The 21347-nt window shown below is 45.2% G+C and overlaps 1 protein-coding gene across 1 annotated transcript in view; it reads right to left on the minus strand.

The window, feature by feature from the left end:
* Positions 1 to 21347, minus strand: part of MYO16 (myosin XVI) — a 539332-nt gene that overhangs the window by 313954 nt on the left and 204031 nt on the right. The window contains exon 4 of the mRNA XM_081300676.1: positions 10751 to 10894. Coding sequence (XP_081156802.1) covers positions 10751 to 10894 — 144 coding nt within the window. The remainder of the gene's footprint in view (positions 1 to 10750; positions 10895 to 21347) is intronic.

Consider the following 21347-nt stretch of genomic DNA (forward strand, 5'->3'; position numbering starts at 1 on the left):
GCCCCGTTCCTGTGGTCAGGTACATGAAAAGCTGACAGGTGACCACACAGCACAGCGTCCTGTGCCACCACTCAGGTTGGATAATCAGACTGTCCTTCAACCATCTCAGTTATCCATTTCCGGGAGGAGTGCGACCTCTCAAAACAGCCAGGGCAGTCTATGTGCTGATGTCCACCACACCAAAGTGACACTACACACCATCACGCAGTAACACTTAACCAGGAGGAGTCCAAGCACCCCGTGGGCAAAGTTTCAGAAAGGTTTAAGTTTGGTCAGTTTAAGACACCTCACACAAAGTAGCAGTTTACAGATGTCATACATGTTTTAAGTCATGTCAGGAGAGCTGGGACCCAGCATTGCCTGCAGCTCCTGGGAAACCATCGAGTGCCACGGGCACTGCCCATTAGATATGGACCATCGCACTCTCCTCCACAGGCAAAGAAAGTGCTGATGTCAGATGTTCCCACACACAAGGCCAAGGACTGGGAAAACCGTCACCATCATTCCCCACGATCAGCGCGGGGTTACTGGAGTGACATGTGGTAAAGCCATCGCTGAGCGGCACATAAAAAGTGACCGTCCCTTTGCTGGCATTCCCTCCTGCAGCGTCTCCTTTCAAGGAGAAAAAGTACCTTAAAAGACTCTTGGGAGTGTATGATGGTGACAATTCAGAACCCAGCCAAGGCCTGTGAACCTTTCCAAAATAAAACTAATTAAACCATGTCCTTTCCATCTACGTCATCAGTTTCTCGAACTCATGTCTAATAGACAGACGCCCTGTGGAGCAGAGTTTGTTAAATGGGTCCAGGACAAGTAAAGTAGGAAGCCACTTCCTTCCCAAATGTTTCAACAAGAAAGAGAAAGTCTAAGATGATCAGTCAGCAGCCCAGGAGACTGCTTTACCCAACAGTAATTGTAAGGAGTGCAGCTCTATTACAGTGTCTTCAAAATAATTCACACACACACACACACACACACACACACAAAAGAGGCCTTTGTTTCTAGAGTTAGAAATGCGGTGAACTGCTGAAAGGTGCACCCAACTGCTCATGGTCCAAAAGAGCAACCAAGGCCACACCAACAGCCCACATGCAGAAACTCAGGTCCAGCGTGTGCCAATGACCGGCCTCTGATCACAATCAAATGGGAAAAGAGTGAAAAGGATCCAGTCCCCAAGAATCACAGGGTCCAAACAGCAGAGGAGAGTCCCTGGCTCCACCCAAGCAGGCACAGGACACAGTGGCACCCGAAGACATTTGCAAGCTCTCAGGGCACAGGTGCTGTAACATGCTGGAATTTTACACAAACATGCACACGCGTGTGTATCTACCTGTCTGTGTGAACATGTTGAAATAATACGAAGATCTTCAAGAGAATAAAAAGTGACTTGAGCTAATCAAATTTGACTTGAGAATTTACTCTTGAATAATAAAAGGTTTCTCAAAAATCTGGGAAAGGGAAAATTATCTTGAAATTATTTTTTAAAAAGAACTTTAAATATTTAATTTACAGAGATTGGTGTTGAAATATGGTACAAGTTAGAAGATATTTTAAAATTAGAACACCTAGAAGGCAAAATTAAAATTACATATGAGGAACCTCAAATACTCAATGAAAGGGTAAGCAAAGGAAAATTCTCAGCGAGCAAACTTTATGTAATTGTAATAATAATCACATAGACATGATTAGGAACAGTAAATATGAATTATTTAAAGCATTAAAATACTGTTTTATGGGGGGGCCCAAACATTTGCATTTTAGATCACATTCCATTACTGACCTCTCTAATATTAAATAATAGCTGAGTTGCCTATGACCTAGAAATGTTCCTCATTCCCAGTGAGATACGTCTGTAAAGTAGCTAGGAAACTGCAAACGCCTATCCAATTGTACAATAGTAATTGTAATAACAACAAGTTTTTAGATTTGAAAATGCACTGCAGAAATCTATGATGTTTGGACACACCACAATACCTAAAATACAGTGGATTTGGATAGCTTCTATTTCATACTTAGAATTCTTTAAAGTGTCTATAGTTTTATTTAACACATGATTCTCAATATTTGTGCAGTCCATATTTGCAAATTTACCTACTTGATAAAATTTATCTACAACCCCAAAACCAATATTAATGGCATTTTTATGTCTCTTGTGGATATACACAGAGTGATGCAAAAATTACAGTCACCCAACATGTATATTTGCACTTGAGGTCAGACACAATACCCTGGCCTCATGTTTTAGCTTTTCATAGTAAAATGTGCTCTTTGTGTGGCCTGCTTAAGTGCAATGATTTTCATTCTGAGCTTTTAAAATGGCCCTTAACTGTAGTGCTAAGTGCTGTCTAGTGTTCCTAAGTGCAAAAGGCCGAAGGCTGTGACAACCCAGTCACAGTGGTGCACGTCTATAATCCCAGGAGCTCAGGAGGATCACAAGTTCAAGGCCAGTCCCCGCAACTTAGCAAGACCCTGTCTCAAAATAAAATATAAAAAGGATTGGGGATGTGGCTCAATGGTAAAATGTTCCTATGTTCAATCCCTAGTACCTTAAAAATAAAGGCCATGGCATGCTCTAAGAGAGAATCTACATGTGTCAGATAAGCTTCACCCAGGAAGGAGTTAAGGCGCTATGGCCAAGTTCAATGCCAAGTTCAAATGAATCAACACATTAGATAATATGAAAAAAGAGATCACACACTGATTAACTGATGAAATGTGGTGACAAATGCTTAGAAAAATCTCACCATGTGCTTCTCCTAGGAGCAAAGCTCAGTACTCATTAATTTTGTGTTCATGGTGTATCTGTAGCATAAACTACCCTGAATAGTGAGAATCGACTATGTGTTCTATCTCTTAGTATTCCTCCCCAAATCTAAGTATTCAACTTAGAAAGCTGTGTTTCCCAGGGAAATGTGTGAGGTCACAAAGGGAGTCATGATCTTACTAGCCTACTGTGGGGACTTTTAGCTTAGCATGAATCACATCTTAAGAAATGTGGCAGCCAGGCCCTGAAACCAGTCTTTCGGAGCTCAACCTGTCCCCAGCACTTCCACCTGGCCTTCAGCAGGAAGGCCAGCCTCTCTGCGTCAGTCATTTCTCCTGTAAGAAACAGAAACTGCTAGCACCTCCCAATAGCAGTCTGTAAGGACAGAGTGAGCTGATAAGGGAGAAGCACATAGGAAATGCCTGGGGCAGGGAGGCTGGGTGAAAAAATCATCAGCATCTCTCACAGTTTGGTAGATGTTTAGGCAAAGGCATTGACAACATTCTCAGTAGCTAAGCCTACTCCAAGACATTTGTGATTCTATTGAAGTAGCAATGTCTAATGGTGCTAAATATGTGACACTCACACACACACACACACACTCTTCTTGCCACAATTCACAACAGCAGTTCTCACCAACCAATAAAACCACTTTATAGGCGACTTCCAAAAGAACTTATGTGATTCAATTACCTTTCATTAATCTTTGAACTCATACTCCTGACCCCCACAATATTCTAACCTCCTTCATCTCAGCTAACAAAATTTAAAATTCCCAGATGCACCTCGCTGACCTGCACAGGAGCCAGGGCCCAGGGTAGGCCCAGGTCCATCCCGCCACCTGCAGATCCACCAGAGCTCGGGCCCCTCTGATGACCTGCACAGGAGTCCAGGCCCGACACAGGCCTGGGTCCCACCACTAGCACCATCACTTGAGAGCCCAGCTCTTACCCCCTTCCACCTTGAGACCATCCCCATAGCCTTCCCCACACATAGCCTCGACCTTGGGAAAACAGACAGGGCCTAGAAGCAGCTGCATCTTGGAACAGGTAACCCAAAGCCAGTGTAAGATCCACCCTTTCAGCCCCATCTCTGGAAGACCTTACATCCACTTGGGGCACCTCCAATGCTATCTTGAGTTACCTCCTGTTATTGCCACCACCACCTATAGCATCTGTCCTGGGACACCGTAGGGTCTGGAGCCCAACACCAAGGTGAGGTACAGATAATCTGCACAGATACTACAGATTATAGGGTAGAAACTGTATTACATCAGATCCGTGCGGCAAGAAAGGAAATCACAAAGACAGTATGAACAAACAAGGGAGGAAAGTGCCCCAAACAAACCAGGATCCTATGAAAACAGAACCCGTGGACAGCGAGGTTGATGAAATGTCAGAGAAGGAGTTCAGAAGGTTCAAAATTAAAATGGTCTGTGAATTAAAGAATGCAAATACAGGCAAAAGTCGATCACTCCAACAAAGAGATAAGGAAGCAAATACAGGCAACCATTGATCACAGCAACAAAGAGATAAGGAAGCAAATACAGGTAGCAGAAGATAACTTTAAGAAAGAGAGAGAGATTCTGAAGTAAAAAATCATAAATCCTTGAAAGGAAGGAAACAATAAACCAAATAAAAAACTCAATAGAAAGCATCACAAACAGACTAGATCACTTGGAAGACAAAATGTCAGATAATGAAAACAAAGTATACAATCTGGAAAAATCGAGTTAACCACACAGTGAAGATAGTAAGAAACTATAAGCAGAACATACAGGAATTATGGGACAGCATCAATAGTCCAAACTAAGATTTATTGGGATAGAGGAAGGCACAGAGTTTCAAATCAAAGGAATGCACAATCTCTTCAATGAGATAATATCAAAAAATTTCCCAAACATGAAGAATGAATTGAAAAATCAATACAAGAGGCTTACAGGACACTAAATGTACAAAATTACAGCAGATGTCTACCAAGGCACATTGTAATGAAAATGCCTAGCATACAGAATAAGGAAAGACTCTTAAAAGCCACAAGAGAGAGGAATCAGATCACATACAGGGGGAGACAGATTCGTATCTCAGCAGGTTTCTCAACCCAGACCCTCTAAGCCAGGAGATCGTGGAACAACATATACCAAGCTCTGAAAGAAAATGGATGCCAACCAAGAATCTTATATCCAGCAAAACTAAGCTTTAGATTTGATGATGATGAAATAAAAACCTTCCATGATAAAGAAAAGTTAAAAGAACTTACAACTAGAAAGCCTGCACTACAGAGCATCCTCATCAAAATGTTCCATGAAGAGGAAATGAGAAACAATGATGAAAATCAGCAGAGGGAGGGAGTACACCAAAGGAAAATCTAATCAGAGGAGAAACCAAGTCAAGTTAAATACCCAAAATAAACAATAATGGCTGGAAATACAAATCATGTCTCAATAATAACCTTGAACTCTAATGGCCTAAACTCACCAATCAAAAGCCATAGATTGGCAGATTGGATTGGAAAAAAAAAAAAAAGACCCAACAGTATGCTGCCTCCAAGAGACTCATCTCATAAGACAAGATATCAAATCTCTGTGCCTTTCTCTGTGCCAATCCATGAAAGGTTGGGAAAAATCTTACCACTCACATGGACTGTGGAAGCAAGCAGGGGTTTCCACAATACTATGATAACAGAACCTATAGACATCCTCATATCAAATAAAGTAGACTTCAAGCCAAAGTTAATCAAAAGGGATAAAGAAGAATATTTTGTACTGCTTAAGGGAACCATTCATCAACAAGACACAACAATAATAAATTTATATGCCCCAAACAATGGAGCATCTACAAACTCTTCTCAAGTTCAATAGTCAAATAAACCACAACACAATAATTCTGGGTAACATTAACACACTTCTTTCACCACTGGATAAATCTTCCAAACAAAAGCTGAACAAAAAAACTATAGAATTCAATAATACAATCAATAACTTAAACTTAACTTAAATATAGAGTATTTCATTCTTCAACAAGAGAGTACACTTTCTTCTCAGCAGCACAAGGATCTTTCTTTAAAATAGACCACATACTATGCCACAAAGTAAATCTTAGCAAATATAAAAAAGTAGAGATGCTACCCTGCATTCTATCTTATTATAATGGAATGAAATTAGAAATCAATGATAAAATAAGAAAAGCTATTCCAACACCTGGATACTGAATAATATGGTACTGAATGAACAATGGGTTGCAAAAGACATCAAGGAGGAGATTAAAAAATTCTTAGAGTTGAAGGAGAACACAAATACAACATATTGAAATCTCTGGGACAGTTCTATGAAGTTCTATGAAGGCAGTTCTAAGAGGAGAGTTCATTGCATGGAGTTCATTCCTTAAAAGAAGAAAAGTCAACAAATAAATGACTTAACATTGTCTCAAAGCCCTAGAAAAAGAACAAATCAATACCAAAAGCAGTAGAAGACAGGAAATAATTAAAATCAGAGCTAAAAATCAATGAAATTGAAACAAAAGAAACAATTTTTAAAAAACTGACAAAACAAGAATTTGCTTCGTTTGCTAACTGCTGACTCCCTTTAGCATAAACAGTAGGAGCTCAAATACTTTGGGAACTGAAACATTGAACATGCGGCACTAAACCACGTACAATGGCACTTAAGTCTGCAAGAAAAATAAATCTCTCTTTTGAGGTTGTTGGCAGGAACATATTTTCATAGCAATTAGAATTTTTATGGCAACATATTTCATCAAAATTTATTCAAAAGTGAATTACTTCCACGGATGGATATCTGGGCTCACGCTAGCACTGTGTACAAAAGGCTACTCAGACTTGGTCCATCCATCAATCAAACCTCTCAGTGGTACACTTTTATGACTTGCTCCGTTCATTTTTGCCATTACTCTAGAATGGAAGAGGTCTTGTTCACTGTGCAGCATCTAGAACTCATCACTCAATACATTCTTGGAGAAAGTGTGAAGGAATGAGCCAACTAGTTCCCTTGGGACAGTCCTGTGTCATCCATAGTGATCAATCATGTTCCTTGGAATGTGAATGAAGATGGTGATCTGAAGGTACACCTTCTGGATGAGAAATAGCAGATATATCCCTTCTACACGAGGTGGGTGATTCTGTGGTGTGAGAACCAGCCCTGCAGAGACACGAGAAGGTTCTCAATCACCTGGAAAGTGCAGATTTAACTCTATAATCATACATGAAATAAAGCCAGTTTCTCCTTCTCGATTCCAACTTTTAAAGACGAGGAACATCAGACAATGAGACGATTTTTGTGCTGAAGCAAGTACCTCTAAATTAAATTCAAGGATGATTAGGAGAAAGAAGACTGAGGGGAAGGGAGGAACTGCAAAATAAAACTGAGCTAATTATTCCATGTGCTGGTATGAATATGCACAGCGTGTTCCAGCTTCCAATAAAACTATGATGCAACAACTTAAAACAACGATAAATAAATAGAAGGAGGACTGACAGTAAAAGAAGGGTATTAGGGGATTGGAGAAGGGGAGAGAAGAGCTCTAAAGGTTGAAATGGAGAAATTATGTCAAAATGAACCTCAATATCATGTATAATTAATGAACAAAGAAACAGTAAATGGCAAAAACAAAAACTAAAAACAAAACACTGCATAGGATAGGAATGCCAGGACACATAAAATTATGAAGACAGTACACAATTCCTTTTACTAAACATGAGTTAATATGGATAGCTTCCAGTTCAGGCTGACTTCCAGAAGTGGCCCTTTGCTCACACACCCATCGATTCATGTACCCAGCAGGAGTACACTGAGGGTCAACTCAGTGCAGGGTACAGTTCTGACAGATAGCTGTGTTCACATCCACTAGCTACTTCTGTGACTTGCTGGAAGCTAACTCTAAAGTAAATGCCCGACTCGGAGCTCCTCATACACACCACTAGTGTAAGAGGGTTTGAACCAAATTTCCAGCCAGGTATTGCAGGCAGAGGAGGTGTTTACTGTGAAGGCAACTGGCCTCTGGACAGTCAAGTTAGTTTGTATCTCATGAGAACCAAGACAAAAATAAGTCCTCATTTAAATAAGCACAATGTTCGTAATGAGGTAAGACGTGAAGGCAGGCAGGTATGTGCTGATGACCTTGGGGACAAATGGGGTCACCTGCCAAGGATGAGGAGGAGAGAAGAGAGCACAGAACAGGATCACGGAGACACTCCTCAACCCAATGGAGCTCCCACTGGGTGTGCCAATGAGGTGAAGGTATCCCAAGTTGGGTGAGAATCTGCCGTTTCTTCAAAATAGTCATCCCTTTTTCTAAGAATATATTTTGGAGACTGGGATTAGTGCCATTGCCTCCGATTTGTTTGGAAGATCTTGTGCAAATTCAGTAAAAACAGAACTAATATACATTTCCTCTTCCATTCAAAGAGCTCCTGGGGAGAGCTGAGTCACAAGCCACCTGGCATGGTGACACCCAGACACAGTCTTGGAGGCCTTCGGAAGCCTGGCTCTGGCCATGAACACGTGCCTCTGCCCTCAGGGTGGCCTCCGTGGCTTGCTTCCTTTAGTCCCCTGGTGATGTCTGATGCTTCTGCTATCTGATGACACCACATGCTGCAGGTGAGGCAGGCTGCCAGGGTCCAGGCCTGGCTTCAAGGAGACCTCCTAAAGAAGAGACCCTCCTGCCCTGTGCAATCATAAATTAGGAGGTGAGACATGTGAGAACTGAGGGAGAAAGTTTGGGTTGGCAATGAACTACAGCCGACGAACCTGTCTGAATTCAAGAAGGTGAAGTCTTGGGCCATCAATTTCACTAAGGAAATGAACACTGACTTTTGAGAATAAATATGACCACTGTGTATGCAGGGAAAATTAAAATAGCCTCTTTTGGCAAAAGGTTTAGTGTAATTAATAACAATTAACGAAAGTAAATGGAAACAGGTTTTGAGGATATTTTGGCATCTCCCATATTCAGGAATAATCAGAACACCAGCAGAACACACAAGTCACGATGCAACGTGCACCCCCATTCTCACAGCCCAAAACCAGCCATCTGACGCCCGTCATCCAGGGACTGAGCTATCCAGAAGGGCACTGAGCAAGGACCATGAGCCAAGCCCCTCTCACCCAGCAGAGCCTCACGCTCCACGAGCTCCCAGCATCCTAAAGACTGGATGTTCTCCCTGCACGGTGTCCCTCAGAGGAGACCAGGGCCCTGGCTGATGTGCCCTGCATCGTCCTGGACTACTGCACACATACTCGGCCTTCCTGGTGCTGGTCATTCCTCTTAGGCTCTATTTTGTCAAAATTAAGATTCTAATAAAGATTCTAAATAAATATTATATTCCTAGTTCAGTAGCTTCTACATCCTTTCATGTAGAGAATGAGCATTCCCAAAGTTTCTATTCCAAGCTGATCTTTATTTCTTTTGTCCTTCCTTTTTAATTTAACACAGTCTCCATCTTAGAGTATTTAAATAATAATAAAAAAAATTTCAGTGACATATATCCCCACTTTAGAAAAGATCTTACAGGACAAATGAGAAAAATTAACATGAAATTAATCCTCTTACAAGATTAAAGAAGTCCTAGGGGCCAGGGTTATGACTCAGGGGTACAGCACTTGTCTAGCATGCATGAGGCACTGGGTTCAATCCCCAGCACCACATAAAAATAAACAAATAAAATAAAGGTATTGTGTCCATCTTCAATGAAAACAAATTTAAAAAAAAGAAGTCCCAGTTTATAGTGTTTAATGCTCAAATGCCTCTGCTTCTAATTCTAAAAATGGAGGCAGGGGACAATGCAGTCATTTAATTTTGTTCCATTAAAAGATACATCGAAGTTCCACAACTGGTATCTAGTAATTCTCCCTTACTTGGAAATAAAGTCTTCGCAGATGTCATCCAGTTGAGATGAGGTCCTACTGCATTAGCTGGGGCCCTGAATCCAGTGTCTAATGTCTTCAGAAAGGAAAGGAGACAGTGACTTGGACACGGGTGCAGAGACTGGAGCCTGGAGTGGGGCATCTACTAGCCCAGGGACTCGAGGACCAGCCAAGGGCTCTCCGTAGAGCCCAGGAGGGCTGCAGCATTGCACCCATTTCAGACCTCCGACTCCCTGGTGTGAGGGTTCAGCCACCAAGCAGGTGGGCATTTGCTACGGCAGCAGAGGCAGTGAATGCAGGCGGATCCCAAAATGATGGGCTCTGCTCAGGGAACCCAAGTGCGATTCTAGGGTTTGTTTTCGGCATATGTGAAGCTGCTTAAAATATTTGAACAAAATTTTCTTGCGTGTAAAATCACGAGAGCTTAGGTGAGATAATGTGTGTGAAAAGCCAGGCACAAAACAGGAAGTCATTAGGGAATTACATGATTTTTTTTAATAATGGGAAGAACCCAAATCATTCTTCTTCTTATACACCAGTATGCTTTAAAAAAAATCTGTCATAGATTCTTAAAACCCTTTTAAGAGATGAACTAATCATAAAATAGTCTTAATTCCCAACTGATATGTGTGGGCATTAGTGCCAGGTCTAAGATGTAAGAGAAAGCAACAGACAGCAAACTCCACTGCTTGCTGAAGTTTCCATTTTCATGTACAAATGCTGTGGGCAGTACTGTGCTAGGCGAAACCATCAGAAATGCAATAAAAGCCACATTTCCATATGATCGCATGCCCATTTAGCTAAAAATTTAACAAATGATAGTGAATTGAAAAATGCAATGAACACCCCATTTCAGCCAGCACTGACCTGTATCAATCATGCATTTGCAAAGAAAGGCAAGAGGGGTCAAGCTTGGCCTGACATCGACACAGGCTTAGCACTATGTGACCCCCAGCCTCAGATACTCATGATCCCGTGTTCTAGGTGCGCAGATGAGGACATTTTCCTCAAACGCAATAGCACAACTTGTGAAGGTCATTAAATACATAGGCTAGTTCGGGCCACCACGTCTTGAGATGGCAGATAAACAGAATTGAGTGGCTTACCAGGACAAGCAGCAGGACAATGTCAGGGTTGTCACATGCACAAGCGATGTGCATTGGCGTCCAGAAGTCCTCGTCCTGGTGGTTGACATTGACTCCTCTGTCAATCAGGACCTCTGCGATGAAGGCATTGTCATAGCGAGCACACTGAAAGGCGGAAAAAGAAAACAAAGTTGTAGCCCGGTGCGACCTACTGCTAATGTCCACAGATGGACGGTTTTACCGTCAGCTGTGAAAGAGGGGAGCCAAACGGGAACAAACGTGTTCACGCTCCCCCGCTAACCCGAAGAAGGGGCAGAAGTCACACTGACAGGGAACTGGGCCCACAGACAGTGGGAACGAAAAGGATAAGGCAGGGAAGATCTCATGCTAAAAAGTGTTATTTCACCTATTGGTTTTCCGCCATGTGGGTAGGAATATCAGAGAATCTTGGGCCATTCTCAATAATTATTTTTCTAAAACACAGATTCGATCATATTACACTTCTACTTCAAAGCATGAACAATTCTTAATTGCCCAAAAGAATAAAGTTTAGCCAGAAAAGACACTGCAAGATCTACTGAACTTGAATCTCTAATCATTCTGAAACTGTCTGCAGGAGACTTACAGGCACATCGCAACAGGCCAGACGGCAAGTTAACTGGTGAAACTAGAATGTCTTCAGACATAAATTTTAATGACTTCATGGTATTTTATAGACATTTCACAACCTATTAAATCAAATCATCTAGGACCTTACTTTGTTCTTATTTTAAAACCCAGATGAATGTGACAAGCCGCAGTCAGTGCTGGCTGAAAGGGTGCACAGCTGGCAGCTGTGCCTGAATGGTCTTGTGCTTTGATAAATGCTCTCCTGCTACCACCTTGAATTTTCAACACTTTTCAAAACTTCTAGATATTCATTTTGCACAGAATTATAAAAATCATTCTGACCTTTTATTAATGTTTTCAAGTGTATATTTCTATTTTGTATTAATACCAAGTGCAAATTAGTAAAATTATTTTTAAAAAAGACCTATTAATAGATGAATAAAACTTCTGGGTTGTAAACCATGTCCTTTTTATAGGATCTGAATGGCCCAGAACAGATTTCCCTCCTCAAAATCAATATTCTGGCCAGAAATCCTGTCATGCAAATCTATCCACCTCTTCAAAACTGATAGTACAATTACTAATAAATCATGGTAATACTTCTGCTTCTAAGTGACAGAGACCAGAATCACCTTATTGTTGGAACTCAATTAGAGAAAAGAAAGACAAGACCTATGACCAGTAAAAGTCCAGATGCACACCAGACAAGCCCTGCTGTGGTTCCCACTCATGGCCTTGAGGGAGGTCCACAGCACAGAGAGAGCCACAGGTCACGGGTGGGCTCATCAGATGTCAGGGGCTGCACAAAGACAAAAGGCCCCTCAGGCATGCAGCTGGACCCACCTTCCAGGAACCTCCCTGAGGTCAGGGAGTGACCACCAGAGAAGGAGGAGCACTTGGAGCTCCCAGTGGCCAGACTGGTGCCCGTTCCCTGTACACAGCACGGGCCTGTGTGGCATTCCAGGTGTGTCTCCCCTCCGTGGAGGGGTGATTAGTTCTAAATGAAGTCCTGCTCTGCCTTGCAACCTAAGAAATCTTACATTCAAGTCTTGAAAGTGTCACGTTGTTTCCAAATAGCAACAGTCCCCCAAGAACTCAAGATTATTTTCAGAAATACAAAAATGTTCAGTACCCTGCAAGGCAGAATTTCCTGTCTAGAATCCAACAAAAATTCCCGGGAATGCAGAGGAGCAGATGCCGGGACACACGGTAAGAGAAAAACTGGCCAAGGGAAACCATCGGAAGAGGGAGACCTGTTCAAATGGAGCCAGTCACAGGAAGATATGAGGGAGACTCCGGTGACTTGTGGAGATGGGAGGCCCCACGTGGCCGAGATGCACCTAAGAGCAGACGAGATGTCACAGAAGGAAAGAGCAGAGGGCCTGGAGACGTTACACGAATCCCACAAAAGAGAACAGGAGAAAAACGATGCTAAAGCCCTGAGTGCAGCACCAGGGAGCCCGGGGCCTTCACAGGCAAAGACGTCAGAACAGAGATGAATGTGCATATTGTTGAAATAGCTTTAAAATCCAGTTCAGCATTTAAGGTAAGGACGGAGCTTAGGGCTTATGATATACATAAATGTAAAATGTGCTGAGAGGGAGAATAGAACGTCGTCAGTCATGTGTTCAGCTGTATGTTAAAGATAGGATGTTGGTGGAAACCAGACTGGGATAAGCCAAAGTTATATCCTAAAATAGGAACACGACCACCAAAATACCAAATACAGTACATAATACCATGAGCAGATAAACCTCAACCATAGAAAATAATCCCTAAGAAGGCAGAAAAAGTGGAAAGGGGAGTAGAGGGCACTAGTAAACAGAGCCAAAGGGTGGACTTCCACATGACCCTACAAGCAATCATGGAAATAAGTGTGAACACTTTAATGTCCTAGTTCAAAGGCAGACTAGATGAAGCAGCAAGACATGAGTCTACAAGACATCCCGAATGCTTTCTGCTAAAATTAATAAAATCTTCTGCATTAGTTAATAAAAAGTGAATAATAAATATTCACTTTATCTCGTCTCACCAAGTTGACCCAACAGGTCCAGCCAGGGCAAAAGGAGTGGGAGCCAGCTAGGATGGAAGAAGACCGAGAGCTGCCCCTTCACAGGTGACATTTCCCTCTGTGGGGAAAACGCCATGGAGGGTCTGAACTCATCTAACCAACCACTGGCCACAGCAAACTTGTAGGACACAAGATCAAGCCTCAGAAATCAAAGATACTCTAGATAGCAGCAACCAAGTTTAGGGAAATTATTATTTTTTAATTAAAATGATACAAGTTTTTGGAAATATTTAGTAAAAAGTCTGACAAAAAAATGTAAGACTCACATTCTAAAAATCAACAAAACACTGGTGAGACAAAGTTTTTGAAGACCTAAACAAATGGAAACATGGAGTCTATTCTTGGGTTCAAGGCACAATATCATTAACGAAGCCTCCCCATGCTGATCCATAAATTTGACTCAAATGCAAGGAAAATTCTTGCAGGTGTTTCTGTAGGAATTGAAAATGTGAATCTAAAATTTATAAGTTAATGCAAAGGACCAAGGATCGCCACCAAATCTTAGAATAATTATTGCATCAAAGCTACCTAACTTCAAGAGCTCCATTGATACTAATCGACCAACAAGCATTCCAAAAGCCTGCAGAGAAAATTCAGGGGAGAAAAAGTATTCTTTCTGCAAACTATGCTGAGACAACTGGGCATCCCTGCAAGGAAATGTGCTTCTGTACACCGTGTATCACAGGCAAAATTCACCCTTAATGAAAAGGAGTGGAAAATGGGAAGGACAGAATTATAACAGGGATTAGGAGACATCCTTGTGAGGACACATGTGGTCCTCCGTTCCCTGACAGGCTCGAGAGTGTTCAGGAAGTCGGATGCAACTCCATGGCCTCAGGGCCACATGAGTGGTGGCCTGACCACTGCTGGATGCCAGGAAGCCATCAGGGCAAAGGCAGACATACGCAGCTTCACAGAAGAGCTCTCGGCTGAGGTATGTGCATCCGACACTCTAAGCCCCATGTGTCAAGAGCCCAGGCCTCACTAACATCAGGAGCCTGGCAGCGTGAGCTGTGAGCCTACTCACCATGGCTTCAGGCTTGGGAACAGTGACAGAGAAGGTGAGGACCAGAACAGGAAGGTGCAGCAAACTGGCTTCATCATGTGGCACCCAGAACCAACCTATTCTGTGAAATCCATCTGCAAGTGATTCTTTTTTACTCTCTTGATCTTTCTGATCACACCTGCACAAAAAACAAGGTGACCTCCTCCATCTGACCTGTCAAGCTACCCTTGTCCTCTGCCCCAGGAATCCACATTATAACCGAGGTGTGGATTTTCAGTATCTTTCACCAAAAAAAGTTGACAAGATGCAAGGCTGAAAGGGATGTCAGCCTTCTGGAGTGAAGTGACGTTTAGATTCACATTTCAGAGGATTATGAATAATAATGTGACAGAGATAAATACCTCTAATCACACCTGTCTGAAGAAATGAAGAAAGCTGAACATCCCTGCTGCAATGTTCTTACAATATTATGGTTAGATGGGGAATCTAATTCTCCCTACAGAGGATTTCCTTCAAGCTAGCAAATCTTCCCGGTTCAGGCTCCTCTTCTTGGTATCAACCAATTTCTGGTGACACCTTACGGCACCGAGAAAATGAAGGAGCCTGCACTCCTGTCATGCTCAGCAGAACTGAGACAATACTTCTCTCTGCCTGCAGCATGGAGCATGTCTCCATGCTCACCTGAACCACCCTCTTCCTTTCAAAATACCAAGAAAAGCTCAGAAGATAATCTGTTAGATCTATTGCAAAATGAAAAAGTGGGGCTTCTTATTAATAATTTCAGGACAGTGAGTGACAAGACAACAAATCATGAAAACTCAGTGTCCTTCTAGGATGACCCTGTGGCTCCATGGACCACACATCCCAGAACCAGGTCCACGGTCCTAACAGCACCCTGTGACTCTATGGATGACCCAACCCTGACCAGGCCTGCTGTCCTACACCACACATCCCTGAACCAGGCTGCTGTCCTACAGGACTCTGTGGCTCTGCACACAGTCACCTGAACCAGGCTGCTATCCTACAGGACCCTGGGACTCTGCACCACATGCCCTGAACCAGGCTGCTGCCCTGCAGGACCCTGTGGCTCTGCACCCTATTCCCCTGAACCAGGCTGTTGTCCTGCAGGACCCTGTGGCTCTGCACACAGTCACCTGAACCAGGCTGCTGCCCTACAGGTCCCTGTGGCTCTCTGCACCACACGCCCTGAACCAGGCTGCTGTCCTGCAGGACCCTGTGGCTCTGCACCACACACTCTGAACCAGGCTGCTGTACTGCAGGACCCTGTGGCTCTGCACACAGTCACCTGAACCAGGCTGCTGCCCTGCAGGACCCTGGGACTCTGCACACAGTCACCTGAACCAGGCTGCTGCCCTGCAGGACCCTGTGGCTCTGCACCACACGCCCTGAACCAGGCTGCTGCCCTGTAGGACCCTGGAAGTCTGCACACAGTCACCTGAACCAGGCTTCTGTCCTGCAGGACCCTGGGACTCTGCACCACACACTCTGAACCAGGCTGCTGACCTGCAGGACCCTGTGGCTCTGCACCACATGCCCTGAACCAGGCTACTGTCTTACAGGTCCCTGTGGCTCTCTGCACCACACGCCCTGAACCAGGCTGCTGTCCTACAGGATCCTGTGGCTCTCTGTACCACACGCCCTGAACCAGTCTGCTGCCCTGTAGGACCCTGTGGCTCTGCACACAATCACCTGAACCAGGCTGCTGTCCTACAGGTCCCTGTGGCTCTGCACCACATGCCCTGAACCAGGCTGCTGTCCTACAGGATACTGTGGCTCTGCACCACACTCCCTGAACCAGACTGCTGCCCTGTAGGACCCTGGGAGTCTGCACACAGTCACCTGAACCAGGCTGCTGTCCTATAGGACCCTGGGACTCTGCACCACATGCCCTGAACCAGGCTGCTGCCCTACAGGACCCTGTGGCTCTGCACCCTATTCCCCTGAACCAGGCTGTTGTCCTGCAGGACCCTGTGGCTCTGCACACAGTCACCTGAACCAGGCTGCTGTCCTACAGGTCCCTGTGGCTCTGCACCACACGCCCTGAACCAGGCTGCTGCCCTGTAGGACCCTGGGAGTCTGCACACAGTCACCTGAACCAGGCTGCTGTCCTACAGGACCCTGGGACTCTGCACCACATGCCCTGAACCAGACTGCTGTCCTACAGGACCCTGGGACTCTGCACCACATGCCCTGAACCAGGCTGCTGCCCCACAGGACCCTGTGTACCCTATTCCCTCTGGGACCCTATGCTCCCTGAATCAGACCGCTGTCCTGCAGGACACTGTGGCTCTCTGTACTGCACACTCTGAACCAGGCTGCTGTCCTGCAGGGCCCTGTGGCTCTGCACCACATGCCCTGAACCAGGCTGCTGCCCACAGGACGCTGGGACTCTCTGCACCACACGCCCTGAACCAGGCTGCTGTCCTGCAGAACCCTGTGGCTCTGCACACAGACACCGGAACCAGGCTGCTGCCCACAGGACCCTGGGACTCTCTGCACCACATGCCCTGAACCAGGCTGCTGTCCTACAGGACCCTGTGGCTCTGCACACAGACACCCTGAACCAGGCTGCTGTCCTGCAGGACCCTGTGGCTCTGCACACAGACACCTGAACCGGGCTGCCGTCCCCTCCCACACACTGTATACGTGGCAGCCACATGTACCACACCCAGCCTGCCCTGCGTTGCCAACCTCCCAGGTTCCCTCGTGTGCACACACTACTCTTCTTTCTTCTGGAACACGCTTCATTTTAAATCATCTCTCCTTATCCAGGATTGAGAAGGGCACCCTATGGAAATAACCTAATGCCTGGGTCCTCCTCGAGTGTAAGTAAAATGTTCTCACATTATTCCCTCCCTGGGCCCTCCAAAGCTTCTATATCGTCTGAACCTACTGTCGATCCTTCCAGAATCACTGTTCATCATGTGGGCTTCTTTCCTCAGCCTTGCCCTGTCCTCATGAGCCTCCTATGCTTCCATCCGGCCACTTCCTCCTTCCTGGGAGACTTGGGTGCTGAGGGCCATTGCCAAGTAGGAATGATGCATCAAAATTTCCTTGCCAGCGTACCCCATGTTGCTTAGAGGACATTCGCTGTGACATTGCATGTATGCTTTAGTAAGGTGACCTTGCTCAAGGACCAGGGCGGATCCAGGTTTAGAGCTGATCAGGTTTTAGGGAGTATCCCGTCCTTGGGTTTAGGGAAGTTCCAGGTATAAGGTGTACCCTGCGGGGGAATAGGGCGTATCCTGCTGCGTCAGGCATGCCCCATCCTTGAGTTCCCATTGAGTTCTCACGGAATTGAGAAAGTATTTTGGGACGTGAATTGTGTGCCAGAACTGGGATTTCCCCAGAACGTGTGTAGAGGCCGGTGTGAGTTCGGGAATAAAGAATTGCTGTTTGAATCTACAAGGTGTGTGGTGGCTCGTGATTCTGTGCCCAGCCAAGACTGCGGCACTTGGGGACATGGCAACAGCCTCCTCTCGGATCTGAACATCACCTACTGATGTGACCCACAGCCCTGGAAAACTCACCCTGCAGGAGCCACAGGTGTCTCCCTTTGTACCTGCTGGTCCTTACCTGCCCCTCTGCACTTGCCACCCTCAAAATCAGCTCCCCTCTAAAATACTGAGTTCTAACACCCCAATGTATGGCCCAATATCCCATTCTTCACCCACCACAGACGAGGACAGCAGGGTGGCCAGCTCCTCCCCCAGGGGCAGTGGAGGCGGGGTGGGAGCAGCAAGTGGCTGCTCCCTCTTGGCCCTGGAACCTCACTGGGTGTGCTCTGCGCTGCCTTCTGACCCCCTCCCTGTCTCTGCACAAAGATAATGGCTCTCAATGTGCAAGGCCAGCACCATCCCCACTACCAACTCAGCTGAAAGGACAGAAAATTATAGTGACAAAGGTGATTTTAAAGTTGAGACACGTCTTTTCCCTCCGTCCGCCAGAGTGCTGTTTTGAATGTCTTAGTTCTTTAGTTCACTAACAAGCATGTCATGGGGAATCCTGAAATCTTTCAGAAAATTTAAAAAAAATTAACAAAAATATTTACAGTTCACATATTAAAATTCATGTTCACGCATGAAAGTTATATTTTGCCATTCTTTAAAATGAGTCTTGGATCTACCATAACATCAACCTCCCCGACGTCTACCTGTTTCCTTTTCCCTCAGAACTTTCCCTTCTCCGCATTGATCCCAGAGCCGCCACGGCACAGGAGAGAGAAACACGGTGCTGGACAGTGCCCAGTTCACTCCAGGGGTTGTGCCTTGAGTGAGTCAGGGGCGGGCGCAGCTCTAGTACCCAACAAGCAGCCAGGTGTCTCGGAACCTTCTGGTGGCCACTGGTGGACAGGGTGATATAGTGGCAGAGTCTATTTGAATCAGCTGTGGTTACAGGTTCTCAGTAGCTCAAAAAAGTTGCAGCGAGGAGAGAGAGAAAGAAACAGTAGCCAAATTCATTTGATCTGTTGCTATTTCTCATACTTTTGCCACCACTCTGTAATCTGCACAGGCTTTTTTGCATTCCACATCACTAGCAGGGGCCACCTCTGTCACTTCTTCTTATGAAAACATGTCTACTTCTCTGCCACTATATCACACCAGGGGATCATTATGTGAAGTGAAATAAGCACAGAAAGACAAACCACAGGATCACGCTTGGAAGTGGCATGGAACACTGTTCATCTCGGAAGCTGAGCTGGAATAGTGGTTCCCAGAGACAGGGGTGAGGGGCGTCAATCAATGAGTGTGATGTTATTATTTGGAAGGAGGAATAGGTGTGGGTGTTCCTTGGCACAGCAGGGAAGATAATTATCAATAATGCATTATGTATCTCCAAGGACTTAGAGCAATTTGAATGTATTCACCATAAAATCGACAGAAATCTAAGGTGACAAAATTATTTTCAAAGAAGAAATAAATGATGGCATTAAACTGCCATTGAATGCACTTATCACTTTTGCTTCTTGCATGTCTTTTCTCTAGCAAAACTATCCTCCAAACTCTCCTCCCATGGACAAACTATTCAGAATGTTCCAAGTTGATTATATTTATTACTTCCACAGACATTCCAAATAGCCAGAGGTTCCAGGCAACTCAAGCAGAGTCTAATTAAGAACTAGCTCATCACTCAAAAGGCTCCGATGTCCTTCTAATGCATGTCCAGGAATTTATAGCCCTGACAAGTCTGGTACCCTGCCACATGGATGGAAACGCTCCCCCGTCAGCACCGAGTTTGTCTCTAGTGGACGAGATGGTAGCAGGTCACACTCCTCCGGGCACTGTGTTTGACAGTGTGTCTGCAGAGGTGGACAACACAGTGGCACCCTTCATAAACAGACAGTGCCCTCAAGAAGAGCTCTGCCTGGGGTGTAGGGCACATGTAGTTGCGGTGCTCTGCAGGGGGTGTGTCCCAAGGGTTATGTATGGAGTTGTGGTCCACAGCACAGAGGTTTTGAGGGGGTGACCCTTCAGAGACAGGGCCTAGTGGGAAGTGGTCAGAGCACCTGGAGCAGTGCCCTCAGTAAGGACTGAAAAGGTCACAGTGGACCCCAGGAAGTCCACAAGAGTGATTTGTAGGACAGCCCCACCCCTCCCACTCTCCAGCCTCTGCTCTTTCTAGGGGATCACTTCATCTTACGCACACCTGCCATGATGCAGTCCACCCAATGGGACAGCTAAAGGGGCCACCCCTGAGCTGAACTGGGGGCTCACTCATCTCAGACTTTCAGCTTCCAGAAGTGTAGGCTAAATAAACCTAATTTGCACATGGTGTAGCTTTGGGCACTTTGCTCTGGAGTCAGAAAGCACATCCAACACTCTGTGCATCACTGTGGACAGTGGGAGCTGATGGGAATTGATCAAGCAGAGGAACAAAGAAAAGCTTGAAGAAGAGGCTTGACTGCTCTCACCATTAAGAAATGTTCAGCCGATGGACACATCTAGCTGAGTCAAACACACACGCTGCGAACATGATCGAAACATCAAGGTCCTCCACTAGTGTGTATAGTTTTTATGTTTTATGTATCAGTTAAAAAGCAAACTGAACTCTAACTTAAAAGATAAACTTCACTGAAGACTAATTTACACGAGATTAAATGGATGGTCATGTACCCATACAGCTTTAAAGGATCAGAGGCCTTGAGTCATGTGGGGCTGCAGAATTGAGGTTTCCACCATCATCAGTTAAAGCCCATCCCGAGGGCCCACCCTGGGCCCAGTGCCTAGCTCAGCCAGAGGCTGGCAGGTGGCACCTGTGAGCCCACAGCTGGCACGGGACCTGCAGTGAAGACAGTGGTGATGGGGAAGTCAGCCGGCTGCTGAGCCAAGACAGTGGAGCACCCCACAGCAGGAGAATAAAGGAACAGTAGAGAGAAACAGAAACAGCATTTGTGGAATTACAGGTGTCCTGGTACCGTGAGGGAGTCAGACATCCTCAGAGCTGTTCAAGGAAGGCTTCTGAGCCGGGATGTGGGACCGATGCTACAGGGAAACTGTCCTGGTGTGGCACTCCAGTTTCTCCTACACGAGGCTCTGCCCCGCGCTTCAAAGCCTGCCATGTCCAAGTTCTTGAAGGTGGCCAGAGTCCTACAGGAAGTTTGTGGAAAATGCCTTGCTTCTCTGCCTTCATACTGCCAAGAAAGGGTCCTGGTTCTTAATGAGATGGGTTGCCTTGTTGCAGAGAGATAAAAGCAAAACAAGATCAAAACAAAACTGAAAGCCACCTAGTTCAGAAGGGCCTTCTCTTGTCATCTGAGGTTTACAAATCCACCGAGCAGTGTATTCCCTCAGAAAGGCACAACTCCTGCAGTTTCTGGCTAGCTGTCCAAAAATCATTGCAATTTGCTCTTCTGTTGCCCTTTTGCTCCCAAGTTATGCTCACAGGTTGTCATGAAAAATAGGCCCAAAGTG

The sequence above is a fragment of the Spermophilus citellus genome (assembly GCF_964194105.1).
Source record: "Spermophilus citellus genome assembly, chromosome: 1".
NCBI classification, from domain to species: Eukaryota; Metazoa; Chordata; class Mammalia; order Rodentia; family Sciuridae; genus Spermophilus; species Spermophilus citellus.